This window comes from Salmo trutta, chromosome 14 (assembly GCF_901001165.1).
Source record: "Salmo trutta chromosome 14, fSalTru1.1, whole genome shotgun sequence".
Classification (NCBI taxonomy): Eukaryota; Metazoa; Chordata; class Actinopteri; order Salmoniformes; family Salmonidae; genus Salmo; species Salmo trutta.
The window spans coordinates 80,044,117-80,062,532 of NC_042970.1; the positions used below are offsets into that span (position 1 = coordinate 80,044,117).

Sequence of the window (18,416 nt, forward strand, 5' to 3'; positions counted from 1 at the left end):
CACCGCCTACCCGACGCATCCCAACGAGCTTCCTCATTGGTCCGTTCCTTTCCGCGTCGCTTGACCCAGCGTTTGCTTAAAATATTCTGTCCGTCGCGCTGAGTTGAACACATTGACCCTGACCTTCTCGGATAACCTGTACAGTCCATACAAGTGGTTACAGTACAGTTCAGACTCAGACTCAGAGATAAATAATATTTTCCTAAAAACTCCAAACGAAACGAATAGAACTGCTGCTGTGGTAGAATTAAAATAACGTTCTAGGACAACGCGTTATTTTCTGGTCGAACACATTATGTTCCCCCAAAACAATGATCCTATTTATAACGTTTCATATGAGGGTTATGAAAAGGCTAGACTCCTTCCCTTGCAACCACAGTTTTCCCTGACAGTTCCGTCTCTGAAACTCACCACTATTTTCTCAAACAGAAAGCTTTGACAGAATTGGCACACTTCTATGACATACACAATTATTGTGATACTTTACATAATTCTCCCACCAACATTATTACTAGTCATGTTATGTAAACAATAATGTAAACAAGCATTTAGGCTACCAGACAAAGAAGCATAATGACCCACATAAAACAATTACTACATTTTAGTGTGCAAATCTAGATTATTATTCTACCCTAATATGAAATTGTCAAACAAAATACAGTATTCCTTAGTTCTAGATTGTGAGAGAAAAATTCAAGTGTCAAAAGGTTATTTTTGGGTAAATGTTTTAATTAATTCCATGTGTAACACACATCTGACAATTATATAGGTAAACATTGACATATGTCCAAAATGGCAACCTTTTCCCTAATATAGTGCACTACTTTTCACCATTCGAGACGTACCTATTGAACGCCAACATTCACCTTTCGTCATACTGATTTCAATTCATGTCATGTACTTAATCTTAACACGAGAAGTCCAGACCCTGTTCATGTCCTTTAGAAAATAACCAGGGTTTGAATTACAGGGGGGCGTAGGCCAGACTGAACACCCTCATCGTTCATGCACCCCCAAGAGCCGATGTATAATTTGAACCCTGGTTCTAATGACAGGTGAATAAAGTTATAATAACAGTTGAACAACATAGTGGGGAAAGATTCCCAGTCAATATGGTTCAGAGAACAGGCATCCTTATTCAAGTCAATGACGCCATAATGGGTGGACTATTTCTATGGTTCCGAGAGGTTTAGAAACAAACACAGGAAGTGATGTAACAATACAAAGAAACAAAAAAGTGCCACTGTCGCTGCGTTACCAACTACACTGTGCCACTAAAACAAGCAATGAAATCGACTGGCATTGGCAAAATTGCCATGAAGACAATATTAATTTGTGCATAGTAATTGGTTAGCTATAGTAACTGATTAGCTATCTCGCTCGCTCTGGAAACAAGTGTTGCTACTTTATCCTGGCAGGCTATGCTTCAGTCCCAAATGGCACCCTATACCCTACCTAGTGAAATAGACCTGGTTAAAACTAGTGAACTATATAAGGATGAAATTTGGGACGCACAATATGTTGTCAAACTTTGGCTGGTCCAGGATCAGTTTGACCATTTCCCTAAAAGATTCCTAAGAGCTGACCCCAAACCAGTTGTTATAGCAGTAACAGAGTGAAGAGGTTTAGGTTACATCCAAAATGGCACCTTTAACCAGGGCCCATAGGTACCCATAGGGCTCTAGTCAAAAGTACTGCACAATATAGGGAATAGGGTGCCATTTGGGACAAACCCATAGTGTAGTGTGAGATAGTACTGGGCCATACGGTGAGATAGGTGCATCCTAAATGTTACCATGTTCCCTGTATAGTGCACTACTTTTGACCGGAGCGCTATATATAGGGAATAGGGTGCCATTTGGGATGAAAACTTAGTTTCATCTGGTTGTTACTGTAAAACCGGGTAGGGAGGGGATTTGGGGTTTAAAAAACACTCCAGGCCACTCTTGAACAATGTTCCCTCTAATATTTTGGGGCACTGAGCAAATGTTAGGTTTTGTGTGAGTTTACAGTGTACCCTTACAGTTTGACAGTAGCCAATAGGCTGTACCCTTAGTTTTAGACAATAGCCAATAGGCTGTACCCTTAGTTTTAGACAGTAGCCAATAGGCTGTTGTGACTATTGAAGCATAATGTAGGCCTACCAACAAAACCAATGGAGCAAATCCTATAACATGTTCACATGAAAATAGCTTTTGATTTCTATGATATAGCCTACAGTAGCCTATATGTGGTGTTCAATGCAGGCCTAAGTTGCATGACACTTTTATAATAATATTTTCCTTATGAAGGGCTTGACGTTAATTCATGAATGCTTTTTTTACTTGGTCTGTAACACCATGGGCCAAATAGGTGACTGCAAATTGTATTGTGTTGTATGATGCAAGAAACCACTTACAAAATACAAATCATTATTATTACCATACAGAGAATTAGATAATGTAGGCTACCCCTCTGCCTATTGGCTTATTTGAATATTCAAACCTGTCTCAAAATACAACACTGCCCCTTTAATTAAGACAAGCTTTTTACCTGACTGGCTTTTCGAAGACAGCTTGAAATGTAACTCAACATTGCTGACCTATACTTATCTATAACTAGGCTAATAAGTCGCTAACTAGCAAAGAATATCAACAAATGTACACAGCGCGGCTCTACGCTCTGATCTGAACTAATCTGAAAAGCGCATTCACTCGTGGGTGAAATACCGCTGGTGGGCTACCCCCACCAATAGAATTCTACTCCGTTGCTCTCTGGCTCTGCCTACAATACAATCATAGACTCAATCTTGCAAAGTTAAATTTGTTGCGTTGAAAAGGGCTGATATGTTGATTCGATCACAGAAAAAACGATTATCTATATAGTGCAAACTAATGGGGCGAACTCAGTGAAGTTCAATCTCTATCGTCTCATCACCGCATGGCCTACCGAGTGACGCAGCGGTCTAAGGCACTGCATCGCAGCCCCGGTGATTGGGAGTCCCATAGGGCGGCGCACAATTGGCCCAGCGTCATCCGGGTTAGGGGAGGGTTTGGCCGGGGGGGCTTTACAAGTAGGCCATCATTGTAAATGAGAATTTGCTCTTAACTGACTTGCCTAGTTAAATAAAGGTTAAATAAAAGATGTCAACAGGTTAGCTGTGTAGGTAAGGAGAGTAGGATGTATCATCATGAGGTTATCAGCCAGTCTGTGAAGACTTACTGAGGTAGCCGACCACAAGAGACTAACACTGGACTCTCCTATCAAAACCATGTGCCTCTAACACAAATACACTCTCAAAAGATCTTCTGCGCATCAGTCCTGGAGGAAGTCGCAGCTTAGAGGGAACATGGCTCTTGAACGTTTAAAATGAGAAAATATGTAGAGATTATATTGGACCTAAAAGTTAAATAACTTCCCTTTTTCTGGCCCACAAATTGCTTTTGACAAACAAATCGTTCCGGGAAAAAAATCTGTGGAATTTAGAAAATCCCGATGCGGCCTTTGAGCCAAAATGATTTCCCACTTTTCTATAAGACATAAAGCAGGGCCTGGAGTATTTCCTGGTCATGACTTGAACCAGGAAGAACTCCAGGCGATAGCTTTTGTAACGGAGCAGGGTGAAGTTGCCCCTATACGCTGATCTTGGGTCAGTTTTGCATTTTTTCCCACTAATAGTTCAAGTTAAGTGGAATCAAAACTGATCCAAGAACTGTAACTAAGGGAATCTTCACCCCGGAGGTTCTGTAACACAAAACATAATACATTACATTTTACATTTTAGTCATTTAGCAGACGCTCTTATCCAGAGCGACTTACAGTAGTGAATGCATACATTCATTTAATTTCATGCATCTTTTATTTTTTTGGTACTTATTACCTGTTACCTAATCACCTTGTTTAGCCAATAGCCATCAGTCCATAATAACTGGTGCGTGGCGCCTCTAGATGTGGTTCAGAACAGAGGTGTTTGTGGTTGATATGTAAATGAATGATTGGCCAGTGTCCCTGTATCTCTTCAATGATTGTCTGGTGTCCCTGTATCTCTTCAATGATTGGCCAGTGTCCCTGTATCTCTTCAATGATTGTCTGGTGTCCCTGTATCTCTTCATTGATTGGCCGGTGTCCCTGTATCTCTTCATTGATTGGCCGGTGTCCCTGTATCTCTTCATTGATTGGCCGGTGTCCCTGTATCTCTTCATTGATTGGCCGGTGTCCCTGTATCTCTTCATTGATTGGCCGGTGTCCCTGTATCTCTTCATTGATTGGCCGGTGTCCCTGTATCTCTTCATTGATTGGCCGGTGTCCCTGTATCTCTTCATTGATTGGCCGGTGTCCCTGTATCTCTTCATTGATTGGCCGGTGTCCCTGTATCTCGTCATTGATTGGCCGGTGTCCCTGTATCTCTTTAGCTCTTCCCCATCATCTTTAACAGCAGCTGTACAAGGAGGAGGTAGACGCATAAAGACAAAGGTCACAAAGGTCAAGTTCATCTTAACCTTTGAGACAGACAAACTGATGATACTCATGATGAGTAATGACCATTAGCTCAAGGAGAGTGACTCACAAAAAGCACACCACACTAAGGTCTGGAGGAAATAACACTGTCTAGCCAATACATTTTTTTTCTTCAAAGGTGGACTGTGACTTGGAAAGAGATAGGGAGTGAGGGAGGAGATAGGGAGGGGTGAGCGAGAGAAGGAGAAGAAAAAGGAAGGGATAGATAAGGAGGAAGAGGGAGAAAGAGGTAGGGACGAGGGTACCTACCTGAGTGAGGTGGTAGTCTCCGTCGACTAGCTGCTCGATGATGTTGAAGTGATCTGTGTTTGGAACGTCCTCCAATGTTACCTTCAGTCCTTCTGTTGACTCCAGAGCCTGCAAGAGGGAAGGAGGTGAGGAGGGAGAGAGGAAGGGAAGAGAGAGAGCGCAAAGAGGGAGAAAAAAGAACGTTAGTAATTTTCTAGGCCCTAAAACTCTTCCAAAAATAAGAAGGTGCAGCTGTGTTAAAGGTGAATTGTTTTGTCACTTTCTGAAATCTTGCTACAAGAACAATCTAGATAATGTGTCCCAGACAATGTCTGTTTTTCCAACCATGGAACTCAGACACATTCTATTCATCCGCTCTGATTCTGTGTTCTACTTCTATGTGTTCAGTCTGTACTGACTTTGTAGTAGTCCTCCGACTGCTTCCGGAACTCTGGCGAGTCGTTCTGCGCCACGGCAACCACGATGTCACAGTTGGAGGAAGAGAGTTTGAGCTGCGGAACCAGCTGACTAGGACTGTTCCTCAGAGCCACCTCTCTGTGAAGAGACAGAGATAGTGAACCAGCTGACTAGGACTGTTCCTCAGAGCCACCTCTCTGTGAAGAGACAGAGATAGTGAACCAGCTGACTAGGACTGTTCCTCAGAGCCACCTCTCTGTGAAGAGACAGAGATAGTGAACCAGCTGACTAGGACTGTTCCTCAGAGCCACCTCTCTGTGAAGAGACAGAGATAGTGAACCAGCTGACTAGGACTGTTCCTCAGAGCCACCTCTCTGTGAAGAGACAGAGATAGTGAACCAGCTGACTAGGACTGTTCCTCAGAGCCACCTCTCTGTGAAGAGACAGAGATAGTGAACCAGCTGACTAGGACTGTTCCTCAGAGCCACCTCTCTGTGAAGAGACAGAGATAGTGAACCAGCTGACTAGGACTGTTCCTCAGAGCCACCTCTCTGTGAAGAGACAGAGATAGTGAACCAGCTGACTAGAACTGTTCCTCAGAGCCACCTCTCTGTGAAGAGACAGAGATAGTGAACCAGCTGACTAGAACTGTTCCTCAGAGCCACCTCTCTGTGAAGAGACAGAGATAGTGAACCAGCTGACTAGGACTGTTCCTCAGAGCCACCTCTCTGTGAAGAGACAGAGATAGTGAACCAGCTGACTAGGACTGTTCCTCAGAGCCACCTCTCTGTGAAGAGACAGAGATAGTGAACCAGCTGACTAGGACTGTTCCTCAGAGCCACCTCTCTGTGAAGAGACAGAGATAGTGAACCAGCTGACTAGGACTGTTCCTCAGAGCCACCTCTCTGTGAAGAGACAGAGATAGTGAGACAGAGAGAAAGAGAAAAAAAGAGGCGAGAGAGAGAGGGCAGCTTCTGGTGATGGCTCTGACTGGCACTGACTGCTACTGGACACCCACAGAGCAAACACACAGACTACATCTCTCTCTAAATATAGGATTCATTTATTCTTCTTCACTCTCTCACATACACAATGCCAAACACACACAAATAATTTGGCCATTGATAAACACCATTACTCACTGACCTTAGATGACCATTAGTAGATAAGGTAGAGCAGTGGTTCCCAAACTTTTTATAGTCCCGTACCCCTTCAAACATTCAACCTCCAACTGTACCCCCTCTAGCACCAGGGTCAGCGCACTCTCAAATGTTGTTTTTTGCCATCATTGTAAGCCTCCCACACACACACTATACGATACATTTATTAAACATAAGAGTGAGTGTGAGTTTGTTACAACCTGGCTCGTGGGAAGTGACAAAGAGCTCTTATAGGACCAGGGCACAAATAATAATAATCAATAATGTTGCTCTTTATTTAACCATTTTACATATAAAACCTTATTTGTTCATCAAAAATTGTGAATAACTCACCACAGGTTAATGAGAAGGATGTGCTTGAAAGGATGCCCATAACTCTGCAATGTTGGGTTGTATTGGAGAGTCTCAGTCTTAAATCATTTTCCACACAGTCTGTGCCTTTATTTAGTTTTTCATGCTAGTGAGGGCCGAGAATCCACTCTCACATAGGTACGTGGTTGCATAGGGCATCAGTGTCTTAACAGCGTCATTTGCTAAGGCAAGAAACTCTGCGCGCAGCCCTATCCAGAAATCTGGCAGTGGCTTCTGATTAAATTCAATTTTCACAGAACCGCTTGTTGCAATTTCAATGAGGCTCTCTTGTTCAGATATCGGTAAGTGGACTGGAGGCAGGGCATGAAAGGGATAACGAATCCAGTTGTTTGTGTCGTCCGTTTCGGGAAAGTACCTGCGTAATTGTGCACCCAGCTCACTTGCTATATCACATTTGACATTGTCCATAAGCTTGATGTCACAAACCTGTCCAGTACTTGAAAAATATCCTCATGTTGTCCTGGTTTCCAGTGGTTTGCAGAAGAGGATGTCTTCCTTAATTGACCCCCCATAAACGTAACGGACATATACCAGGAGCTGTGCCAGGCCCTGTTGACTCATCCAGCTGTAACGCATATAATTCACTGGCTTGTATGCGAAGCAGTAATTGTTTCAAAACATCTCCTGCCATGTCACTGATGCATCGTGAAACAGTGTTTGATGAAGACATTGTCTGTATAGTTGTTTTGGCCTTTTCCCCCAGCATTGTCCCAGCCATATCCGCCGCGCAGGAAGAATGAAGTCCTCCACAATAGTATGGGACTTGCCTGTTCTAGCCACTCAGTAGCTCACCATATAAGGCGCTTCTAGCCCCCTTCTTATTAATGGTATCTGTTGCTTTTATACATGTCTTACTACTCGAAAGTCAACTTTATTCTCGCTCAAAAACTCCTGTGGCTAATTTTTCAAATTGTCATGTTTTGTTTCTAAATGTCTGTGCAAGAGTGAAGGTTTCCCGCGAGAGAGTAATGGTTAATGTGATTGGATGTTAATTATTTGACTGGGCTTCCTGTATTTGACATTGTGTTGTTATTTCGCTGAACACTAGATGGTTTCATTTTATTTTTGGCTGTGAAACGAGGCTACTCAGGCGAGGAAAAAAAAAAACTCACCCAAATGTATAGCCCCATTGGAAAATATTAATGTACTGTTTAAAAATGTGAGAAAAAAATCAATTAAATTATATATATATTTTTTAATGTGAATCAAATATTTATTTGGTGTACCCTCGACAGCATTGCGCGTACCCCAGTTTGGGAATACCTGAGGTAGAGCATTCAGTGGTGCATCTTCAGGGGTGAATGGGTGTGGAGGTGTGTGGTACGTACTCTGTCATTTTCAGAGGCTCGTTGACATAGGTGGACAGGATGGGCAGGAGGTCATATATACCACTGACCAGGAATGCACCTGAGAGAGAGAGAGAGAGAGAGAGAGAGAGAGAGAGAGAGAGAGAGAGAGAGAGAGAGAGAGAGAGAGAGAGAGAGAGAGAGAGAGAGAGAGAGAGAGAGAGAGAGAGAGAGAGAGAGAGAGAGAGAGAGAGAGAGAGAGAGAGAGAGAGAGAGAGAGAGAGAGAGAGAGAGAGAGAGAGAGAGAGAGAGAGAGAGAATGTATGTGTAAGGAGATAGGAGGGAGAGAAGATTGTCAATCATTTAAAATAAAAAGGCAGGTCTTTCTGTGATTATGGAGAAAGATTACTGAGCTCACGTCTCTGCTGACAACCCGCTATCTCCTGACCTCTAACCTCTCACCTTTGATCTGAGGGGTCACACTGTACTGAGACCAGTCTGTAGAGAGGATCATAGCAGCCAGGTGGGCCCCCGCAGAGTGGCCACACAGGTACAGACCACTAGAGAGAGAGAGAGAGAGACAGAGAGAATTGCCAGTCAGAAACCAACCCCTAGCCTAGACATTCATATCATCAAATCATGACATATTTGTTACTATCTCCTTTAGTCAGATAGTAAAGATTATATTCAGCCACTCTTGGAGGGCAATGGAAGTTGATTTAAAATTTGCTTCTATATCATTAAGACTGCCTTTAGTAAGTACAGATCTGAGATTGAGACTGATGAAGAGGGCGCACCTAATGTGTGAATACTGTTGAATGATGGACACCACACTCCTCCGCACCTGAGACACCATCACATCCATGTTCCCTGGATAGGAAACAGGGGGAAGAGGAGGAAATTAAGAAAAAATAGGAACAAACAAGGGACAGATGGAGTGCACTATTTTAGACCAGGGCCCATAGGGCTGAAGCTGCTCTCGACCAACAGGCTGCTGTGCTCTGAAGACCCCAGCTGCAGTCTACAGTAGTAGTACGCTATAGATAAACAGGGAGACATTTGGGACGCATTCATAATGTCTCCTATGTTGCTATGACATCACAAACCAGGGACACACCAACGGTACCTTTGGGAGCGATGTCGTAACCCACGGCGACCACCACGACGCCCTTATGGACCAATGGGACAGCCATAAACCCAGACTCCTCCTTACTAGGAAGAAGAAACATATAGGCCTTTTCTCAAATGGATTTGCTCAACTCCTGTGTCCTCTCTCCTGTGTCCTCTCTCCTGTGTCCTCTCTCCTGTGTCCTCTCTCCTGTGTCCTCTCTCCTGTGTCCTCTCTCCTGCGTCCTCTCTCCTGTGTCCTCTCTCCTGTGTCCTCTCCTGTGTCCTCTCCTGTGTCCTCTCTCCTGTGTCCTCTCTCCTGTGTCCTCTCTCCTGTGTCCTCTCTCCTGTGTCCTCTCTCCTGTGTCCTCTCTCCTGCGTCCTCTCTCCTGCGTCCTCTCTCCTGCGTCCTCTCTCCTGTGTCCTCTCTCCTGTGTCCTCTCTCCTGTGTCCTCTCTCCTGCGTCCTCTCGCCTCCTTTTGAAAAAAGGTCAAAAGTAACCGAGGAGAGGTGGAGAAGTAACGTGGAGAAAAATGCGCTTGTATGAAATTAGACTCCTCTCCACACACGCGGCATCAGGCAAATTACATTTACGCGGGTGAAAATCCCAAAATATATGTGTAAAGTGACAAAACAGATTTTGCAAAACATTCTATATATAAATGGATAAGTAGCATTATCTTTTTCAAATGTTTTGCCTGCTGTTCTCCATCTGCTGTTCTCCATCTGCGTTCTCCATCTGCTGTTCTCTATCTGCTGTTCTCTATCTGCTGTTCTCCTTTGAGAAAACAACTGCTTCAAAGGGGGTGTGGCACATATCAAAACTCCTCCATGAAGGACTCAGTAGGATACACATGACTGTCCTCGATGAACGGTGGCTATTGAGGAGGGGAGGACACTTCCATTTCACCTACTAACAAACTGACTCTCTCCCACCACATATCGGTTTCCGGGTCACGGAGGAGAGAGGACGGAGGAGAGGACGGAGGAGAGGACGGAGGAGAGGATGGAGGAGAGAGGACGGAGGAGCGAGGACGGAGGAGCGAGGATGGAGGAGCGAGGATGGAGGAGCGAGGACGGAGGAGAGGACGGAGGAGAGGACGGAGGAGAGGATGGAGGAGAGGATGGAGGAGAGAGGACGGAGGAGCGAGGACGGAGGAGCGAGGATGGAGGAGCGAGGACGGAGGAGAGGATGGAGGAGAGAGGACGGACGAGCGAGGACGGAGGAGAGGGGACGAGGAGAGGATGGACTTTTTCCCAAATAAGAAAAGCCGAGCAAAATAGAATATGTAGAATGGTTATTAATTCCCCAATATCACAGCCATGACCAGAGAGACAAATGCCTCTTTGTGATAGATAGATAGATAGATAGATAGATAGATAGATAGATAGATAGATAGATAGATAGATAGATAGATAGATAGATAGATAGATAGATAGATAGATAGATAGATAGATAGATAGATACCTAAGGAACTGCCAGTAGCCTCCGTGGAGGTAGATTACCAGTGGGACATCTATAAGAAGAAAGAAAACATTGGTTATGGGCAATTCCACAGTAACAGAATGATGCGGACAATCAGATTTCTTTACTTTAAAATGTATGTCAAACAAAAAACAAAGTTAAACAGCCCCATACAATACAATAAATACTTTTAACCATTTCCTTTGAATATTGACCAAAAAAACGAATTTACTTGAAAAACAGTGCATATGCAAAGTTTGGTAACAGAATGACAAATTGTGCCATTTTTTCCATCATTCCACACACCTTCACCCCCTCCCCCGCAAACACCCACTTAGAAGATCCATGGCCAGATGCATATGAGCTGTCTAACCCAGGGCACTGCCTGTGTCTGTGTGGATCATATGAGCTGTCTAACCCAGGGCACTGCCTGTGTCTGTGTGGATCACATGAGCTGTCTAACCCAGGGCACTGCCTGTGTCTGTGTGGATCATATGAGCTGTCTAACCCAGGGCACTGCCTGTGTCTGTGTGGATCATATGAGCTGTCTAACCCAGGGCACTGCCTGTGTCTGTGTGGATCACATGAGCTGTCTAACCCAGGGCACTGCCTGTGTCTGTGTGGATCATATGAGCTGTCTAACCCAGGGCACTGCCTGTGTCTGTGTGGATCATATGAGCTGTCTAACCCAGGGCACTGCCTGTGTCTGTGTGGATCACATGAGCTGTCTAACCCAGGGCACTGCCTGTGTCTGTGTGGATCATATGAGCTGTCTAACCCAGGGCACTGCCTGTGTCTGTGTGGATCATATGAGCTGTCTAACCCAGGGCACTGCCTGTGTCTGTGTGTATCATATGAGCTGTCTAACCCAGGGCACTGCCTGTGCAGTACACTAGTGTTAGATCAGGAGATTGAATCTGGAGAGTTTTGGTTTATGCTTCCTTTTAACACTATTTTGATGTAATATCTTAAATAATCAGTGACGGAAAATAACTCAGTTTTCATTGAAACCCTTCTGTTATTTCATTTCACCCCGAGATAAAGAATGAAGGCGTGTGTCTCAGTAGCTGGGATCAGAGGGATGATGCCTGAGGGCTGTCTGTGGAGATGCCTGAGGGCTGTCTGTGGAGATGCCTGAGAGCTGTCTGTGGAGATGCCTGAGGGCTGTCTGTGGAGATGGGGTGGGGGGGCTGAGGAGTATGTCTGTCTGTAATAAAGCCCTATTGTGGAGGAAAACGCATTCTGATTTCCAGGCCCACCCATGGCTGTGCCCCTGCCCAGTCATGTGAAATCCATAGATTAGGGCCTAATGAATTCATTTCAATTGACTGATTTCCTTATATTAACTGTAACTCAGCAAAATCTTTGAAATTGTTGCATGTTGCGTTTATATGTGTGTCACTTGATTATCCTGTTATTCTATCGTCATCTTCTAGTTGAAGACAATATCAGGGAGGGTGTGTTGTTGACAAACAGGCTATACCACACGCACACCTAGAGAAGTGGTGGTAGGAACATAGACGTCTAGTTTCTCCCCCTCTCCTTCTCCATAGGGAACGTTGAGGAGGGTCTGGGCCAGGCCACGGGCACGCTCCGTACCTGCACACGCACCAAAAACATGTAAAAATATATTTTGACTAAACTGTAGTGTAACCTACGGATACAGAAATACTTGTTAAACATACGGGGCACAACAACAATAGAAATCAAACCAACGACATACAGTTGGTTACTTTCCAATCGTTCATTTCATTTTTCGGACTGCGGGCACCACCCATATGTCATGGCTAGCCTAAAGATCCCTATTGCTCTTTCCTGAACCCACACACACTCTTGTCAATAATCAACTTTATCGGCTAGTTAATCAATCATCGACAGACCTTCTTTGAGCGCCGTCACGTGGGATTTGATAACGTCGTCTGCCGACATTCTGTGCGACCACTGGCTGGGCGAGAACTGCCTCTCTAGCTCCTGTCAAAGCAACCACACACCAGTGTGTTGTGAATCGGGGCGGCCATACGTACGAGCCGGTCGGAGTGGGAACGTTAGCTCATAAAGATCAGGCAGACAGCGAGGGCGCAGTCCAACAGCGCCCTCAGTCGGTCATTCAGAACTTTTCATTCACAGCAGAAGTCAACAGACAGGTTTTTGTTTATACTTTTGTTGTTGTTTCAACAGGTGATGTGAGCAGTGAACTAAAGTATTTATAATCGATATTTAGATATGAGAAACGGTGCTTTATTTTATAGTAATAATGTCAAATGGATAGGCAAAGTTTAGAAATGAAGAGAGTAGGTTATGAAAAACAGGAACTAGGCTACTTGCAGACATTATTATATATTTCTAACAGTTGTTAAAATACTTTGTTATATAAAGGTTACATTTTTAAAAAGTAATATTTGGGGGGGAATTACACCAGGTTCATATGTTAATATAGCATGTTGATTTGTTATTATGCATGCCTGCATCCTGGGGAATAGGAGAACGCGTACTTACGTGAGACGCACATATTTGTGCACTACAAATGGTGTATTTTCTTTTGGATGCAGGAGAGAGAAGTGTAATGCATTAAAACAACCTGATATCCGAGGTCCACGTCTTTAGTCTCAATCAATCACACACAACGCATAGCTACAGCTGCACCGGTTACATATCTACAGTACAATGTCTACTGTATGAACAGACATCATCTTAACATCACTTACATCCTTATTCATATCCTTCCAACGTGACATTGTTGCTCTTGAATGTAACAGCAGATAGACTCCGATCGGCACAGCACAGAGAACCTTTGGAATTGGACAAAAGATAAGCAGGGGGGAAAACGACCATCGAGGACAGTGGGTCAACGGGTCTGTGGGACGGGTGTCTGCGGAGTGGCCCAATGTTCTCAGGCAAAAGGTTTCAGTTGGCTAATTCTACAAACTGTAGAAGCTGTTTATTTGTTAACGACAAGGACTAAGATGTTGTACTAACAGTCAGTGAACCACCGTAACTTTATAGCACAACAATAACAGCTCGTTAGAATTGCAGCCCGCCAAATGTAACAGTGCATTAGTACACGGTGTACTGTACCTTGTGCTGGAGAACATTACATCCTGTGTTGGGCGGAGTAAAAAGGGTTTCACTAACTAAACGGACAGTACATGCAACACAGTTAAACAGAACGCACTCTTGCTAGCCTAGGCCTACTACAGTAGTGCCTTCAGAGTATTATAATGAATTGTCTAGATAAACGTTAAATACTGCGGAGCTCAGTACAATCACACATGAGTTGTGTCCAAGCTAAATGAAAGTCCAACTTTAAAATGAGTCTAATTAACAAAGAGCTCAGTACAATCACACATGAGTTGTGTCCAAGCTAAATGAAAGTCCCAATTTTAAAATGAGTCTAATTAACAAAGAGCTCAGTACAATCACACATGAGTTGTGTCCAAGCTAAATGAAAGTCCAACTTTAAAATGAGTCTAATTAACAAAGAGCTCAGTACAATCACAAATGAGTTGTGTCCAAGCTAAATGAAAGTCCAACTTTAAAATGAGTCTAATTAACAAAGAGCTCAGTACAATCACAAATGAGTTGTGTCCAAGCTAAATGAAAGTCCAATTTTAAAATGAGTCTAATTAACAAAGAGCTCAGTACAATCACAAATGAGTTGTGTCCAAGCTAAATGAAAGTCCAATTTTAAAATGAGTCTAATTAACAAAGAGCTCAGTACAATCACAAATGAGTTGTGTCCAAGCAAAATGAAAGTCCAATTTTAAAATGAGTCTAATTAACAAAGAGCTCAGTACAATCACACATGAGTTGTGTCCAAGCTAAATGAAAGTCCAATTTTAAAATGAGTCTAATTAACAAAGTCTCCCGCCTGAAGGAGGAACGTCGCGTTTGTCACGTGATTATTCTGCGAGCTGATTGGTTCTTTCAGTGACGTAGTTCTGTGCGCGTATAAAGAAACCGTCGGGGCGGAAGATTCGGTAACTTCTCAGCCTCCCGGTAGAGTGCAGAGTTATTTCTCATAGTTATTATGGATATTGTGAAACAGAAGGTTAACTTAATGGAGTGTTTGAATGTTCCAAGAATGCTGCCAAAATCTCCACGGAAAGCAATAGGACAGATCCAGGTACGTTCACCATTTCTTTGATTAAAAACAGACAACCTCTCTCTCGAAGATGCCCAACGTTACCCGAAACCTTTTTATAATCATCTTATAACAAAACAAATAACTCAATCATATGCAATGCACTGACTACGTTTATATTTCTATGTCGATCGTACACATCAAACTCATTGTCTCTCATTTGTTTGCAGGTCATCTTTGGCCCAATGTTCTCAGGCAAAAGGTTTCAGTTGGCTAATTCTACATAAACAGCTGTTTATTTGTTAACGACAAGGACTAAGATGTACTAACAGTCAGTGAACCACCGTAACTTTATAGCACAACAATAACAGCTGGTTAGAATTGTAGCCCGCCAAATGTAACAGTGCATTAGTACACGGTGTACTGTAATCAGCAAGTACTAGCTCGTAACAAGCTACTGTAGTGTGTACTTTACATAGTATTGCAAATGAGAACATATTAGTAATTTAATAGCATCTTTGACTTTGCATTTATCCTATAAAGTGTAACCATCTACTCCACGTCATTGTTTTAGAGAGCGCTTCATAGCTGTATTGCTAGTTTGTGATTTAAATAAAATGCTATAACTGACTGAAGTCTATGTTCTTATTAACAGCACTGAGTTGATACGGCGAGTGCGTCGTTTCCAGATCGCTCAGTACAACTGTTTGGTGGTCAAATATGCCAAAGATACACGCTACTCCGAGAAGGGCATGGCCACGCATGACAAGTAATGTCAAATACATGACCTCCTGATTTGTATAGATAACATTACATTTAACCGCACTCCCATGAACTAATGAATACCCTGTTTGACCTGATTCTCATTGTTGCCACCCAGGACAAGTTGTTTCCCCGCTTTTGTGAGTTTGAATAGTAGAATACACAAGGTGCCATTTTGAAATGTGGCAGTGCATTAGCAGTTTCTCTTGTGTGTCTCACTGACAGACAATCAAAGAGCCCATGTCGGCTAACATTCTTTAGATTGCTAAATTGGTTTAGCGGCCAGCTATTTAAACTTGTTATCATGGTCAAATTACCAGCCGGGGGCGATTGATTTTGTTAGTCAGTCTCACTCAGCTATATTAAAAACTTTCAACATTTCTCTCCACCCTGTTGCAAAATGTGTAGAATTGCATGAAATTAGCTGTATAGCAGTTTATTTTCCTCTCCACCCCATGGCAAAATGTACAGAATTGCAGCATCACTAATGTATTTAGTAGGATGGTCTTTTTTTATAGATGTGTGTGTATATTTATTTATTTCTACACAAACACCAGAAACACAATGGATGCTGTACCAGCCAACTGCCTGAGTGACGTGCGTTCTCTAGCTCTGCAGGCTTGCGTCATCGGAATCGACGAAGGACAGTTTGTAAGTATAGTACATTTAGTCTGTTACCCTCTCACTGTGTCCAACAGAGTGATCCTCTTTGTTCCTCACTAGATCATTTCCTGTATGTCCTCTACAGCTGAATAACCTGCCATTGATATTAATCTGTGATATTCATCTGTTATATTCATCTGTTAAGCACATGGCATCATCAGCACCATATTCCTTATTGTTATTATGACAGAGGCCCACCTTTTTTTCAAACGTTCCACGTATTTAAACTATTCCAGAGCGAGCACACCTGATTCAACTGGTCACCTAATCATCAAGTCCTTGATTAGTGGAATCAGGTGTGCTAGTTCAGGGCTACAACAGAGTGGTGAAACATCTCTGAGGAGATCACTGACCTAGGCTACATTACCAATGATAACCAACCATGTCCTAACTGTTATACCCGTATGCTTATGAATCCATGCCATGTTCTTATTGCTGTGTGTTTGTCAGTTCCCAGACACAGTGGAGTTCTGTGAGGAGATGGCCAACATGGGGAAGACTATAATTGTAGCGGCCCTGGACGGAACCTTCCAGAGAAAGGTAGGCATGGATGATGAGTCATATCCAACGTTTGCTGCCTGCCTCCTGGTTGTCTAGCATCGTAATCGTGTCGTCATCGGTAACAGTTGTCTCAGGTAATAGAATATTTGACATGTAGAGTTTCAGTCAGTTTAGTTTCAATTAATAACTGTGTATGAATGGTGTGTCTGTCTGTACAGCCAGTACACTAGCCAGATAAATGTCATATCTGACTGAACTCTCTGCCCTGTCTGTCTGCAGCCCTTTGGAAACATCCTGAACCTGGTTCCCCTGGCTGAGAGCGTTGTGAAGCTGAACGCTGTCTGTATGCAGTGTTACAAGGAGGCAGCATACACCAAGAGACTGGGGGCAGAGAAAGAGGTGAGGGAGAGGGGATATGATTTATATTAGAGCTGATACAGTAGAAACATCACATGCCTTTCAGACTCAAAGGTTGTATTCCCTTGAACTTCTGGGAGTGAAATGAGACTGGTGGTTTTTCATATCCTCTTTGTCGTCACAACCAATCTCTATTGACATTCACTGTCCTAGTTTACCTGCTTCTTTCCCTTTCTGAAATCCCCTCTTGATCTCTATCATCCCTGTTTTATTAGTCAACCAGCTGGGACTGAAAATTCCCTGCAGGAATCACAATTATCACTGTCCCATTTCACCGTTTATTACCCATCCAATCCTTTCACATCTGCCCCAAGGAGTAAGGGTTAGGAGGTTGATTTTAGAACTACCTATGTGACGTGACCTCACTTCCTGTTTCTTGTCTGTGCCCCGCCCCCAGGTGGAGGTGATTGGTGGAGCCGAAATGTACCATGCACGGTGCAGGAAGTGTTACGGTGGCTTGATGGATGTGATGGAGAATAGCGCCCCCCACAGGGACGAGACGCCACCGCATGTGATGACAGAGAAACTGCTTGACAACACTACATCGCCACGGAAACGGAAACTCTTCGCCACCCTGCAACTCTGATCATTACCAGTAGACTATTCTTAAAGGGATAGTTCACTCACATGACTTTAAAGGGAAAGTTGACTTGAATTGGAACTTTGAATGAGATGGTGAACAATCCCTTTCAATTTTAGGTTTGGTAATTTGACTGGAGATGAGTTAAAAGGGATAGTTGTCGACTTCATTTTCTAATTGGAGTAATGAAACTATCCCTTTAAGTTTTGCACTTGGGATGAGCGGGGACAGTAAATGAAACTCCAACCCACTGAACTGTATTGTATCTGTGTAATAGCTGTCATTTTATAGGGCTTCATATACTTCAATGGAAATATTTCTAAAACATTGACCAAATTAGTACATATCATATTTTGTAAGACTTGGCTACACCTGCTAAAACATACATACTGCCATGCAATGAGTCCAGTGTACACAACTTAATATTCAACTGTTACTTTTTGTAGTGCTGTTCTGATTTGCCTCCTATAATAATACAAATATATTTTTGAAATGTTCATTTATGGTTTGTGTTCAGTCATTTTCCAGATTTTACAAAATGTTAAGTCGAACCCATAACTCAGTGTTCCAGGTATTTTTTTTTGTTGCCAATCACCCCAAAAAAACATAACGGGGAGGGGCTCGGTTGTGCCACTACATCATGCCAATTGCACGCTCCCTCAACATGAGACGTCTGGCAATGTGTTGTGACAACTGCACCTTTTAGTGGCCTTTATTTATCCCTGACACAAGGTGCACCTGTGTAATGCTGTTTAATCAGCTTCTTGATATGCAACACCTGTCAGGTGGATGGATTATCTTGGCAAATGGAGAAATGCTCACTAACAGCATAAACACATTCGTGCACAACATTTGAGAGAAGCTTTTTGTGCGTATAGGA

At 43.2% G+C, this 18,416-nt stretch overlaps 2 protein-coding genes across 6 annotated transcripts; one reads left to right on the forward strand and one right to left on the reverse strand.

Annotated features, from left to right (window-relative positions):
- Window positions 1-3,819: 3,819 nt before the first annotated feature.
- Window positions 3,820-13,626, reverse strand: LOC115147545 (kynurenine formamidase). 4 transcript variants are annotated; one of them, XM_029689777.1, is made up of 12 exons: window positions 13,608-13,626; window positions 13,238-13,321; window positions 12,413-12,503; window positions 12,027-12,131; window positions 10,536-10,584; window positions 9,087-9,172; window positions 8,758-8,830; window positions 8,423-8,520; window positions 8,003-8,081; window positions 5,145-5,280; window positions 4,747-4,854; window positions 3,820-4,417 (listed from the first exon to the last, which is right to left on the reverse strand). In XM_029689777.1, exons 2-12 carry the CDS (start codon window positions 13,265-13,267, stop codon window positions 4,388-4,390), a joined length of 885 nt encoding a protein of 294 aa, XP_029545637.1. In that variant the 5' UTR covers window positions 13,268-13,321; window positions 13,608-13,626; the 3' UTR covers window positions 3,820-4,387. The 4 variants fall into 4 exon arrangements, with proteins under 4 accessions (XP_029545637.1, XP_029545639.1, XP_029545638.1 ...); XM_029689779.1 differs by lacking the exon at window positions 13,608-13,626 and having other exon boundaries at window positions 3,820-4,323; window positions 4,384-4,417; window positions 13,238-13,315; XM_029689778.1 differs by lacking the exon at window positions 13,608-13,626 and having other exon boundaries at window positions 3,820-4,323; window positions 4,354-4,417; window positions 13,238-13,315.
- On the forward strand, window positions 13,364-18,035 carry LOC115147547 (thymidine kinase, cytosolic). Of its 2 annotated transcripts, XM_029689782.1 has the most exons (7): window positions 14,494-14,655; window positions 14,844-14,875; window positions 15,269-15,382; window positions 15,933-16,026; window positions 16,489-16,578; window positions 16,819-16,938; window positions 17,354-18,035. In XM_029689782.1, exons 1-7 carry the CDS (start codon window positions 14,560-14,562, stop codon window positions 17,540-17,542), a joined length of 735 nt encoding a protein of 244 aa, XP_029545642.1. In that variant the 5' UTR covers window positions 14,494-14,559; the 3' UTR covers window positions 17,543-18,035. The 2 variants fall into 2 exon arrangements, with proteins under 2 accessions (XP_029545643.1, XP_029545642.1); XM_029689783.1 differs by lacking the exons at window positions 14,494-14,655; window positions 14,844-14,875 and adding an exon at window positions 13,364-13,433.
- The last annotated feature ends 381 nt before the right edge of the window (window positions 18,036-18,416 follow it).

Excerpts from the sequence above, each read along its gene's own strand:
- LOC115147545 (XM_029689777.1), bottom strand. The coding sequence starts at position 13,267 with ATGTCACGTTGGAAGGATATGAATAAGGAT. Across the intron at positions 9,173-10,535 it reads GGCTACTGGCAGTTCCTTAG|TAAGGAGGAGTCTGGGTTTA; the intron begins GTATCTATCTAT and ends TCTTCTTCCTAG. Across the intron at positions 8,831-9,086 it reads TTACGACATCGCTCCCAAAG|GGAACATGGATGTGATGGTG; the intron begins GTACCGTTGGTG and ends TTTCCTATCCAG.
- LOC115147547 (XM_029689782.1), top strand. The coding sequence starts at position 14,560 with ATGGATATTGTGAAACAGAAGGTTAACTTAATGGAGTGTTTGAATGTT. Across the intron at positions 14,876-15,268 it reads CCAATGTTCTCAGGCAAAAG|CACTGAGTTGATACGGCGAG; the intron begins GTTTCAGTTGGC and ends TCTTATTAACAG. Across the intron at positions 16,027-16,488 it reads GAATCGACGAAGGACAGTTT|TTCCCAGACACAGTGGAGTT; the intron begins GTAAGTATAGTA and ends TGTGTTTGTCAG.